Raw genomic sequence first — 14,270 nt, forward strand, 5'->3', positions numbered from 1 at the left:
AAAAAAACAGTTCTTCTCTAGTTTAAAGAAAAGCGGGTATAAGCAGTTATGTGATATTAAAGAATAAGAATGATAATTACTCCCTTACATTTTCATCAACCACAAGGTGCAGGCCATCTCCCCCGGCTGGAAAAATATAGTGCTGTAATGGAGTAGGCCGATAATCTGTGTAAATTACGTGACAAGGCTGTAAAAACAAAGAAAATTAAAATCAAGGACAAATACATGATTAGAGTTTCCATAATGATTTCATATACTTCAGACCTATGATGCTGTAATTAAGGAAGACTTCTATTCCCAGGGACGGAGGAGGCTGGTGGGCTGCCGTCTATGGAGTCGCACAGAATCGGACAGGACTGATGTGACTTAGCAGCAGCAGCAGCAGTATGGCAACACAGAATGTACTGAGGTAAAATGGGACTTCTCGACCCCACAGAGACTTTTTACAGCTTTACTAAAACAAGAGGTTGATCTATTCCAGAAGATTCACTGAGATTCTATCCTACAGGAGCAACATGGGTGTTACAAAAATACCACTAAAGAGGTAATAAATGGATAAAAATAAATTTGTGAACCTTCTGGTATAAAGGAAAAATAAGGGCAGAAAAATCAAATAAAGAATACATGAACAAATGCTTGTCATAAGGTCCTTTAATGCTCCTAAAATTGGACTAGAAAAGCAAAAAGGAAAAGCAGTCAATAAAAAGTCTGCGTTTACATGAGAAAAATCAAATCACACTCTCAAGAAGTGAAGTCAAAGTTGCTCAGTCCTGTCCACTGTTTGCGACCCCATAGACTATAGTCCATGGAATTCTCCAGGCCAGAATACTAGAGTGGGTAGCCTTTCCCTTCTCCAGGGGATCCTCCCAACCCAGGGATCAAACCCAGGTCTCCCGCATTGCAGGCAGATTCTTTACCAGCTGAGCCACAAGGCAAGCCCACACTCTCAAGAGAGGCCCAGCTTTTCTTCTGGTACCAAGGTCTTAGAGGAAATTTTCTACTAGTATTCATGGCTCCCTGTATAAGGAGATGCAGTAGTTTACAAACCTGGCAAGTCATCAGGATCAATTTGGGAGCTTCTGAAAGTTAAAAATTTCATGACCCAGGATCCTACTCTCAGAGATTTTGATGTACTGGGTTTGAGTTGGATTCAGAAATTCACACGTATAAAAACTTAGTTGATTTTGATAAGCTTGCTTGCTTTGAAAAGTAGATTTACATTAAAATGTCTTATTTATTCTAGGTAGCATTAGGAACAAAGTATAGGATATAGAAAGGCAAAGTAAGCCAGAAAGAAAAACACCAATACAGTATACTAACGCATATATATGGAATTTAGAAAGATGGTAACAATAACCTTGTGTACGAGACAGCAAAAGAGACACTGATGTATAGATCAGTCTTATGGACTCTGTGGGAGAGGGAGAGGGTAGGGAGATTTGGGAGAATAGCAGTGAAACATGTATAATATCATGTATGAAACGAGTCGCCAGTCCAGGTTCAATACACGATACTGGATGCTTAGGGCTGGTGCACTGGGACGACCCAGAGGGAGGGTATGGGGAGGGAGGAGGGAGGAGGGTTCAGGATGGGGAACACAGGTATACCTGTGGCGGATTCATTTCAATATTTGGCAAAACTAATACAATATTGTAAAGTTTAAAAATAAAATAAAATTAAAAAAAAAAAAGAAAGGCAAACTTGTAATATTTAAGTATTGAAAACATCAAAAAAGACAAAGAAAATACCTGTTTATGTAAGTGGCAAATCCACTCAGCAAACTGTCGGGCATTTGGAATAGTAGCCGAAAGAAAGACATAGTGAACGTTATCAGGAAGCAAAATAATAGTTTCTTCCCATACGACACCACGCTCTGAAAAATACAAATATACCTTGGAATTCAATGTCACTTTATCATTTTCTCTCATGCTCAATTATCAGAAATGCAGATCACTTTACGCAAAGATATTTTTAGCCACAGATCCTTACTGTAAACTACTTTCTAACCATGAACTGCATCTAGTAGAAAGTTAGTAGACTAGACCACGATAAACACAGTGTACTCTGAAATAACGGCCTGCAAAAAAAGCAGCTCCAAATTGAATCCTGTTCAGTCTAACAAGAATCCCAGGACAATGGAAACAGTATTTCCATCTCACTTAGAGAAGCAGAAGTTATTGGCTTACAGAAGGTCACAGAACAGATTTCAAAGAAACACTATTACTATACCACAGTGCCTTTCATCTAAATTACCCTCATGATTTCTAGAGATGAAAGGATCTGATAAACAACAAAACTATAAGTCACTTTTATTAAAATGTAAAAAACAAACAGGAAAATCCATTTGAGAATTTCCTTCCAAATGAACAAATCAATAAAAGATTCATAATTTAAAAACAAAAATAACTTTATAATTTAATCTTTTGAATTTAGTAAGAGTAAAATTTTACAAAGGGTAAATGATTTCTTTAAATTGTATTATTTTTCCTATAAATACAGGTTAACTCAGTGCTTTAGCCAAATAAAAACTAAGCTTCAAGTGTGTACATATTAAACATTTAACTTTTAAATATGTTAATTTCTGCCACGTTCTACCTAAAATCCCAAGTATACTTACTTTTCCATTATAGTAGTGCAATAGTTCAGGTTAAGAGATTTTTTTTGTTGTTGTTCATTTTTATCTCATAATTCTCATTGTTTAAATCATAAACATGCATTTCTTAGTTTTTTTAAAAAACTAAAATAAATTGATAAAAATCAAGAAAGTTAACTCTGTAGGCCAGCAGTTTTGGAAATTCTTTAATATTAGATATATTAGAGAACTCTCTATTAAAAGCAAACTAATTTTAATTTCATTTTAAAATCGGAAGTTGCATTTTCTCACCCAGAAGTTGTTACTATTCAAGAAGCTGTAACTGAATGAGGTCCAACCAGAAAAACTATATCATGTTATCCACAATTTAGTTTACTACAACTCTACCCATAAGTAAGATAACTTGTTCAAAATTCCTAATTTCATTCCTAAATAACATGGCACACATCTCAATAACACTACAGAATATACCTGAATCTCTCATGTAATGAATTTCATCAAAAATGACCCAGGCAACTTCTCGCATAACTTCAGAACCTCTGTACAGCATACTTCTCAAAATCTAAAAAAGAAGTAGAAGATTTAGCAGGATTCTGACATACCAAAAACTCTTCTAACAAGAAATTTTGTATATTCTTTTTTAACAGAAACATTAAAATAATTTTAGACCGTTACATATCTTAAGTATATAATACTCCTTTGCTTCTCAAGTTAGTAATCATATATAATCCATGGAGAGAATTACTATCAACTCCATATCCATATACCTTGAATATGAAGCTGCATCCTTTTTATGTAAAGCACTTCACTCAAGACCTACACTTGCTAGGAAACAAAAGTAACTTAAAATCATCTTCTATCTAACACAACGAATCTCATACTGCTACTGATTTTTTCTACCTCATCTTAACAACATGAATACTTCCTAGCAACTGTTCTTCAGATTTCTGAGTTAAAGAAATTTTTCTATGGATGGAAGAAAGTTTTGAAAATGGAAAATAAACTTATCTTGGGGATCAAGATGAACATGAGCAATGCTTTCGGCTGACTCTAAAACCAGAAGCTAATTTATGCTCTCTAGTAATTCAAGCATGTAGAAAAGTACTTAGTAAAGACAGCTAAGTGTCCAAAATGTAAGATGCTATCAGATCAGATCAGATCAGATAAGTCGCTCAGTCGTGTCCGACTCTGCGACCCCATGAATCACAGCACGCCAGGCCTCCCTGTCCATCACCAACTCCCGGAGTTCACTGAGACTCACGTCCATCATAAGTATATGCAAAACTTAACTGTGATTATGGGAAGAAGCTAAACATAACTGGGCATTTTTTAAAAAGCTATTTATCTATTTGTATCAACACTCAGATGCAAAAGAAAAAAAAATTAATAAAGAAGGTCCCACAACTTATTCAAAGGTATGTACTCCAATCATTGAAACTATATAAAATCATCAAACTATTATCATGTCACTGGCAATATCCTTTAAAAATACTTTATGCAACTTTATTATATGATGACAGAAATAATGGAAATTTACACTAAACTGAAACAATTTGTTGTAAGATAAACTCTACTACCCCTTTCAAGTAAATATACTCAGAAAGTATTGCCTTTTACCTGTATAGAGCAAGTAATAAAACATTAGCTGTTTTAACTGATGAATCACATTAATTAAATTAAAAAGGAAAAATTAGATGAGACATCATATAAATTACCTCTGTGGTCATAACAAGACAGGATGCTGTAGGATTAATAGTAACATCTCCAGTCATCAGACCAACATCTTGAAATTCTTCATACATTTCACGGTATTTCTGGTTACTCAGGGCCTTAATTGGGCTAGTAAATATTACACGTTGTTTTTCTCTTAGCGCCAATGCAATGGCATATCTAAAAATGTGAAAATAAGTAAGAATAAACTGTTTACAAAAAACTCTTTAGAAGTATGTGATTTTATAAATTATATTAATTTATAAATTGTGTCCAAATTTTTCCTCATTATCTAAAGACTCTGTAAAATATTAATGTCTTATTCTATTCACTTTCAACAAACTATAATAATAATCATGACAAATCTGAAGAACAGTGGTCTAAATGAACAAAAAACATTTTTAACTCTGGTGTCTTGGAGTTAATGTAATTTAATTACTAATATCAATGAATTACTAATAGCTACCCTATTTCTTGGAAGCAAAATACCTTTGGCTCTGCAGATGGACCTCTAAAAGTTTACAGAGCCTCTGCTGCTGCTGCTGCTGCTGCTAAGTCGATTCAGTCGTGTCTGACTCTGTGCAACCCCATAGACGGCAGCCCACCAGGCTCCCCCGTCCCTGGGATTCTCCAGGCAAGAACACTGGAGTGGGTTGCCATTTCCTTCTCCAATGCAGGAAAGTGAAAAGTGAAAGTGTCGCTCAGTCGTGTCCAACTCCCAACAACCCTATGGACTGCAGCCTACCAGGCTCCCCCGTCCATGGAATTTTCCAGGCAAGAGTACTGGAGTGGGGTGACAGAGCCTCTACCTGTCAGTTTTTACCTAAAGACTATAAATATTTAATAAACACTGGAAAATGAGTTGTTTTTGAGTTTCACAAATAAGTTAATCATATATATCCACTTTGCACTTATATTAGTTATCAACTCTGTCCCTGACTGGAAATTGTACCAAGTTCCAATAGTTCTTTCATAAAGATTAATGCACTACAAGATAGTTTTTCTTTTTCAAAGAAAATTCAATTGAGTTAAATATTTAAATACACACCATGAAATCAGGACTAAACTTAGCACTGTGGTACATGTTCCTTATTTAAGATACAGTTCCTACCAACAATAGGCTTATGACAGATTTCAGGAGACAAAAACAATGTTCATCCTGATCATGCCCCCAAAGAGTGAAATAATTAAAAAATCAAAAGTTGTCCAAACATGGTGAAATATGAATAGTAAGAAATATACATCAAAGAGAAAAGAATATACAGATGCTGTAAAAAACGAGAAGTCATAAAGAGAAACAGGAAAGTGTGATCAACACTTAAGAAAAAGAAGCAGTCATGAGAAACTGAGTGGGCCCAGATGTTGGACTTATCAAACAAAGACTTCAAAGAAGCTGTAAAAGACATGTCCAAAAAATGCAAGGAAACCATGTTCTAAGAATTAAAGGACACAGGACAGTGACTCAAAGGGGCAATCTCAATAGAGAACTGAAACTACAACAACAAAACCAAATGAAAACTTTATAGATGAAAAGTAAAATAATATACAATTATGAAATGAAAAATCCACTAGATGGCTCAAGAACAGATATGAGAAGGCAGAAGAAAGAATTTGTAAATATGAAGATAAATCAATAGAAATTATCAAAGCTAAAGAAAGAAAGAAACAGAAGAAAAACAAACAGACAGTCAAAGATTAGTGGGACAACCTCAAGTGTTCCAATGTATGTGTGTGTGTGCACTCAGTCGAGTCTGACTCTTTATGGCCCCATGGACTGTAGCCTGCCAGGATCCTATGCCCATGGAATTTTCCAGGCAAAAACACCTGAGTGGGCTGTCATTTCCTATTCCAGGGGATCGTCCCAACCCAGGGGTCAAACCCACGTCTCTGTGTCTCCTGCATTGTCAGGCAGATTCTTTACCACTAGTGCCACCTGGGAAGCCCTGTGTGTTTCAACAGAAGTACCAAACTGAGAAAGAGGCAAAACAAACATTTTTTTAAAAAAATAACAATAAAAAAACTTCTAAACTTGTTTTTTAAAAAATATTAATCTACAGGTCCTTCCCTGGTGGCTCAGATGGTAAAGCGTCTGCCTACAACGCAGGAGACCTGGGTTCAATCCCTGGGTTGGGAAGATCTCCTGGAGAAGGAAATGGCAACCCACTCCAGTATTCTTGCCTGGAAAATCCCATGAATGGAGAAGCCTGTTAGGCTACAGTCCATGGGGTCACAAAGAATCAGACACGACTGAGCAACTTCACTTCATAGATCCAATGGACACAATGAACCAAAGCAGGAAAAACTTTGGAATCACATCTAGAAACAAACTGCTGACTGACAAAGACAAAAAGAAAGTCTTCAAAGCAGCAAAAGAAAAACAACTCAAAACATACAAGAGACCACCACCATAATTAAGGCTTACTTCTGATGGGAAAAAATGGAGTAGAATGAAACAATAGAATGACTATCCAATAGTCAAACAGTAGAATGACTATCCAATATTCAAAAGAAAAAAATTGTCAGTCAAGAACTATATATTCAGTGGCATTATCCTTTCAAAAATAAAAGCAAAACAAAGACATTTTCAAATAAAAATTGAGGGAATTCACTGCTAAAACATCAACCATACAAGAAATATTTTTAAAAAATTCTTTAACCAGAATCCAGAGAAAAGAATAGAGCTTAAAATAATAAATATGTGGGTAAATGTAAGACTTTACATACTTCTCTTTTATTCAATTAGTATTTTTTAAAACATAAAAGATTATTTAAAGCAAAAACATTATTTTAACATTGTATTATACTGGATTTATAGCAGGTAGCACAGTGGCAAAGAATCCACCTGCAATATAGGAGACTCAAGTTTGATCCCTAGGTTGAGAAGATCCCTGGGCAGGAAATGGCAACCTGCTCCAGTACTCTTGACTGGAAAAATTCCATGGACAGAGGAGCCTAGTGGGCTTACAGTCCATGAGGCTGCGAGTTGGACATGACTGAGTGAGCACACATGCACACACAGCATATATAGCTGAAATATATAGGTAGCAAAAATAGCACAGACAAGAAGAAATAAGGCTACCAATATTTTATAGAGATTGTGGCTGTGAGAATAATCACTAAACATGTAATTCAAAGGTTAAAAAAAATTAAAGGAATTAAAATGGTATACTAAAAAATATTTGTTAAATATAATAGAAGGCTGTAAAAACACGAGACATTACTAAAAAACAAAAGGCAAATATAAATACAACCACATCAATCATTAAATCAAATTATTGAAATTATAAAGTATCTTTTTCAACCACAAAGAAGTTGAATTAGAAACCCCAAAATAGAAAGATGTATGGAAAAACTAACAAATACTTGAAAGATAAAGATAAGAGGAAATAAAGAGAAACTAAAGAATGAATTAAATTGAAAACTCAAAATTTATAGGATGCATATAAAGCAGTAATAAGAGGGAAAATTAAAGTTTTAAACATGAATATTAGAAAGGAAGAATAATCTAAAATCAATCTAATTCCACCTCAAGAAACTCCTTGGAAGACAAAGATTACCAAAACTGACTCAACAAGAAAGGAAACTGAGCTTGAAATTTAAAAATCTTCCCATAAAGAAGGGCTTTCCTGGTAGCTCAGCTAGTTAAGAATCCACCTGCAATGCAGGAAACCCTGCTTTGAGTCATGGGTCAGGAAGAACTGCTGAAGAAGGGACAGGCTACCTACTCCAGTATTCTTGGGCTTCCTTAGTGACTCAGACAGTAAGGAATTTGCCTGCAATGTGGGAGACCTGGGTCTGATCCCTGAGTCAGGAAGATCCCCTGGAGAAGGGAATGGCTGATCACTCCAGTATACTGGCCTGGAGACTTCTACGGACAGAGGAGCATGGCAGGCTACAGTCCGTGGGACTGCAAAGAGTCGGACATGATTAAGCAACTTTCACTTTTACTGTCTCATAAAGAAAAGCCTAGGTAGTTCAGATGGCTTCATTAATAAGTTCTGTCAAACATTTAAAGAGAAAATACCAAACCTACACAAACTCTTAGAGAAAACAGACCAGGAGGGTCACTTCTCAACTTATATTACGAAGTCAGTATTAACATGATATCAAAACTAGACTCAGCTATTAAAAAGAATGCATTTCAATCAGTTCTAATGAAGAAACTGGAGCCTATTATACAGGGTGAAGTAAAACACCAATACAGTATATTAACGTATACATATGGAATTCAGAAAGATGGTAACGATGACCCTATATGTGAGACAGCAAAAGAGACACAGATGTAAAGAACAGATTTTTGAACTCTGTGGGAGAAGGCAAGGGTGGGATGTGATTTGACAGAATAGCTTTGAAACATGTATATTACCACATGTGAAACAGACTGCCAGGCCAGGTTTGATGTAAGAGACAGGGCGCTCAGGCCCGGTGCACTGGGATGACCCTGAGGGATGGGATGGGGAGGGAGGTGGGAAGGAGGTTCAGGATGGGGGACATATGTACACCCATGGCTGATTCATGTCAATGTATGGCAAAAACCACTACAATATTGTAAAGTAATTAGCCTCCAATTAAAATAAGTTAATTAAAAAAATACAAGATACCCCGATAAATATGAATTTCAGATGAAAAAAAAAAAATAGACAAAGATCTTGTTAAAAAAAAAAAAACAACGAAAACTACATATCCAAATCTCTCATGAAGATTCAAAGAAATTCCAGAACAAAATATGAGTAAACTGAAACTGGCAACATTATATAAAATGATCAACTGCCATAAACATCTAGGTTTCTTCCGAGAATATAAGGATGGTTTAACAACAGGAAATTTGTAATGTACCACTTTAAAAGAATAAAAAGCAAACACCATATCCTTGCCTCTACAGATGGAAAAAGGATTTAATAAAATACAATGCTTCTTTTTTAATCCTCAATACACTTATTTTCCCCAGTTTTATTAAGATTTAATGATCTATAACATTATGGAAGTTTAAACTATATACTGTAAAATTTGATACACATATATATTGTGAAATGATTACCTCAATAAGCTTAATTTACATCCTTATCACCTCATTAATTACCTTTTTTTTTCTGGTGAGAGCATTTAAGATCTACCCTCTTAGGAACTTTCAAGTATATAATACAGTACTGTTAACTGTAATCACCATGCTCTATGTTAGATACCCAGAACTACTCATCTTATACCCAGAAGTTTGTTTCGTTTCACCACCATCTTCCTACTTCCCCCACCCTGCCCATCTCAGTCCCTGGAAACTACCATTCAACTCTGTTTCAATAAATTCAACTTTTTTAGATTCCACATCTGAGATCACAAGTGTTTGTCTTTCTCTGACTTATCTGACTTAACATAATGCTCTCAAGGTCCATTCATGCTGTCACAAACAGCAGGATTTCCTTCTTTGATGGCTAAATAATATTCCATTGTGACTGACTCTGTGTGTGTGTGTATGTATATGGATATAGACAGACAGAAACTACATTTTCTTCATCCACCCATCTGTTGATAGACAAAGCTTTCCTTGTCTTGGGTATTGTGAATAATGGGAATGCAGACATTGCTTCAAGATACTGGCTTCATTTCCTTTAGATACATACCCAGAAGTGGGATTGCTGAATTATATTCTATTTTTAATTTTTAAGAAATCACCACCCTGTTTTCCACAGTAACTGTACCAATTTATATTTCCACAAAATTGCACAAGGGTTTCCTGTTCTTCACATACTTGCTAACACTCGTTATCTCTTATCTTTTTGTAACAGCCATTCAAATGGGTGTTTTTTTAATTCTTTCATTTGTTCCCAATTAAGAATAGAAAGGAACTTACTCAACCTGATAAAAGGAACCTAGGAAAAAGCTAGTTAAATTACACTTCATGGTGAAACACTGAATGTTATTCATTTAAGATCAGGAACATTCAAGGATTTCCACTGGATTTTGCCAATGCAATAAGAAAATGAAACAGATGGGATAAAACATCAGCAAGAAGCAGAAAAAACTGTCTTTATTCACAGACAATATGACCAACTATGTAGAAAATCTTATGGAATATGCAAAGTTACTATAACTTGTTAGTAAGCCACTTTATTAACAAAGTGACAATATAAAATACTAACATATAAAAATAAACTGTACTTCACAAGCCATTAGCAACCCAAATATGAACTTAAGAATGTCATTTGCAACAGCACAAAGCAATAAAATACTTAGAGATTTAAGAAAAAATGTGTTAAAAAAGAGGAAGATATATAAAATCTGTACACAAACTACAAAATATTGCTGAGAGAAATTAAAGAAGACGTGAATAATAAATAATATACCATGCTAATGGACTGGAAGAGTCTATAATAATGTTAAAATGAAAATTCTCCCCAAATTAATCTATACAACACAATCAGCATAAAAATGCAAGTAGTCGTTTTGGGTAGAAATTAATACACTAATTTAAATTTTTATTGAGGAACAAAAAGGACCTAGAAGAGCCCAAACAATTTTAAGAATAAAGTTAGAGGACTCTAATTACCTAAATTTTATACATACTTTAAAGCTATGGTAATCAAGATAGCATGGACTAGTATAAGGATAGACACAGAAATAAACAGAACAGCAAGTTCAAAGCCAAACCTATACATTTATGGTCAGTTCACTAGGATTTCAACAGTCAATTCAATTCAAAGACAATTCAGTGGGAAAATCATCATTTTTTTCAACTGGAACAATTATCCACATACAAAAAGGTTAATTTAAACCCCACCTTTACCTCACATCATACATAAAAATTAATTCAAAGGAAATCACAGCTTTAAGTGGAATGGCTAATACTATAAACTTCAAGAAGAAAATAAAAGGGAAAATATTTGTGATATTGGGATAGGCATAAATGTCTTAAGTATTGATATCAAAAGCATGATCAATCCATAAAAGAAAATATACGAGAAGTTGACCATCAAATTTAAGATCTTTTGTGCTACAAATGATACCATTAAGATAATTTAAAGAATTATTTATGATGCAATAAGACAAACAATTCAATTTTAAAAATCAGCAAAGACTGAAATAGGTATTTCATTTAAGATATACAAATGGGTGATAAGCAAATGAAATGATACTTAACATTTTATTAGTCATCAAAGAAATTTAAAACCACTGTGGAACATCATTAGATATCCACACTAAAACAGGTATAATCAAAAAAGATTATGCCAAGAGGTGGTTAGGACATAAGAGAAACAGGACATAAGAGAAACATAAGATTCCTTATCCATTACGACAGGAATACAAAATGGTACAGCCACTTTGGAAAACAGTCTGGTCATTTACTGAATCGTTAAATATACATTTGCCATAAAATCCAACAATTACTAAGTATCTAATCTAAGTATCTATCTACCCAAGAGAAATAAAAACGTGTCTACATAAAGACCTGTATATGTATGTTCGTGTCAGAATTACTTAGAATGGTCAAAAATGCAAAACAATTCAAATTTCTATCAACGGAATAAACAAAACGTCATGTATCCAGAAAACGCAACATGACATCAATAAAAAGAAAAGAACTAATGATATATGCAATATGAATGAACCTCTAAGTGTTATTTTAAACAGAAAAACACACAAAAGACTCCATATTACATGATTTCATTTGTATGAAACTTCTAGAAAAGGCAAAACTACTTAGGCAAAGCGGATCAGCGCCAGCGTTGGAGATGGAGGCAGGGTGAATGCACACACTCATAAGAAAACTAGGGACAGCACCCTAAAACTGCTGAGGGTTGCACAACTGTACAAATTTATTAAATGGGTGGATTTCATAATATTTAAATTATATAATAATAAAGCTAATGCTTTTAAAAAAAGCTTTACATAGAACAAAAAAATAAACAGGGTCAGGAAAGCTACTCAATTACCTAGGTAAACAACCTGGTCCCAATATATTAATCTAGCATCAGACTTATAAATGAAAATGTACTTGTTATACTTATCAGCTAACATTGGAGTTTACCCTGAGTTCTTGAATTCCTAGGGGAAATCTTTATCTGAGATCCATGAACCACTCACTGAAATCACAAAATCTGGTACGTACATACAAATATACACTTCATTGGAGGTTTCTATTGAGGTAAAATTCATAAAACCTAAAACTGTTTTAAAGTGCACAACTGAGTGGATTTTAGCACATTCACTACGCTGTTCAACTACCACCTCTATCTGATTCTTAACATAATTCTCATCCCTCCAAAAACCCCATATTCATTAAGCAGCTACTTTCTGCTCCCCTCCTCTAAATATTCCCTGGCCTCCACCAATCTGCTCTCTCTCTAAGAATTTACCTGAAATATTCTACACAAACGGAATCAAATAATATGTGACCTACTGAGTCTGGCTTCTTTTACTCAGCAGAACGTTTCTGAGGTTCATCCACACTGTAGCATGCATCAGTATCTCAATGCTGCCATAGCTGAGTACTATTTCATTGTACAGATACACCAGATTTATTTATCTATTCATCCACTGATGGACTTCGGGTTGTTTCTACCTTTTTTTTCATTATTGTGAACAGTACTGCTGTGAACCTTCATCTATAAGCATCTGTGTATTTGTTTTCAATTCTTTGGCATAATATGCCTAGGAGTGGAACTGCTGAGTTGTACAGTAATTCTATAAGTATCTTTTTGAACACCTACTAGACTGTTTTCCACAGCAGGACTCAAGAGCTTTCAAAAGTGTCTATAACCCTGGTGAATTTCTTAAAATCTCTTTACAGTCTCCTAACTCAGAGTAAGCCTCTGACTGTGTGGATCACAACAAACTGTGGAAAATTCTTCGAGAGATAGGAATACCAGACCACCTGACCTGCCTCCTGAGAAATCTGTATGCAGGTCAAGAAGCAACAGTTAGAAGTGGACATGGAACAGACTGGTTCCAAATTGGGAAAGGAGTACATCAAGGCTGAATATTGTCACCCTGCTTATTTAACTTATATGCAGAGTACGTCATGCGAAATGCTGGGCTGGATGAAGCACTAGCTGGAATCAAGATTGCCTGGAGAAATACTAATAACCTCAGATACGCAGATGACACCACCCTTATGGTAGAAAGCAAAGAGGAACTAAAGAGCCTCTTCATGAAAGTGAAAGAGTGGAGTGAAAAAGTTGGCTTAAAATTCAACATTCAGAAAACTAAGATCATGGCATCCAGGCCCATCACTTCATGGCTAACAGATGGGGAAACAATGGAAACAGTGACAGACTTTACTTTCTTGGGCTCCAAAATCACTGCAGATGGTGACTGGAGCCGTGAAATTAAAAGACGCTTGCTCCTTGCAATAAAAACTATGACCAACCTAGACAGCATATTAAAAAGCAGAGACATTACTTTGCCAACAAAGGTCCGTCTAGTCAAAGCCATGGTTTTTCCAGTAGTCATGTATGGATGTGAGAGCTGGGACTATAAAGAAAGCTGAATTGATGCTTTTGAATTGTGGTGTTGGAGAAAACTCTTGAGAGTCCCTTGAACTGCAAAGAGATCGAACCAGTCCGTCCTAAAGGAAATCAGTCCCAAATATTCACGGAAGGACTAACGCTGAGGCTGAAACTCCCAATACTTTGGCCACCTGATGCAAAGAACTGACTCACTGGAAAAGACCCTGATACTGGGAAAAACTGAAGGTGGGTGGAGAAGGGGACGACAGAGGATGAGGTGGTTGGATGGCATCACTGACTCAATGGACATGAGTTTGAGCATCCTTCAGGAGCTGGTGATGGACAGGGAAGCCTGGCATTCTGCAGTCCATGGTGTCTCAGAGAGTCAGACACGACTGAGCGACTGGACTGAAGTGAAACCAAGACTACGAAAGCAGGTTTTAACATACACTGGAAAATTTCCTATACTGAAAATCTCTATGCTTTAGTAGCAAAAACTAAAGCAAAGTTACACTAATGCCCAGAAT

General features: G+C 35.4%; 1 protein-coding gene across 1 annotated transcript in view; it reads right to left on the reverse strand.

Annotated features, from left to right (window-relative positions):
• MTREX (Mtr4 exosome RNA helicase) overlaps window positions 1-14,270 on the reverse strand; it is a 97,276-nt gene that overhangs the window by 65,200 nt on the left and 17,806 nt on the right. The window contains exons 6-9 of the mRNA XM_027520376.1: window positions 4,309-4,483; window positions 3,065-3,155; window positions 1,749-1,873; window positions 89-187 (exon numbers count right to left, since the gene is read on the reverse strand). Of these exons, the coding sequence (XP_027376177.1) occupies window positions 89-187; window positions 1,749-1,873; window positions 3,065-3,155; window positions 4,309-4,483 (490 nt within the window). The remainder of the gene's footprint in view (window positions 1-88; window positions 188-1,748; window positions 1,874-3,064; window positions 3,156-4,308; window positions 4,484-14,270) is intronic.

This window comes from Bos indicus x Bos taurus, chromosome 20, assembly GCF_003369695.1.
Source record: "Bos indicus x Bos taurus breed Angus x Brahman F1 hybrid chromosome 20, Bos_hybrid_MaternalHap_v2.0, whole genome shotgun sequence".
In the NCBI taxonomy this organism is placed as follows: domain Eukaryota; kingdom Metazoa; phylum Chordata; class Mammalia; order Artiodactyla; family Bovidae; genus Bos; species Bos indicus x Bos taurus.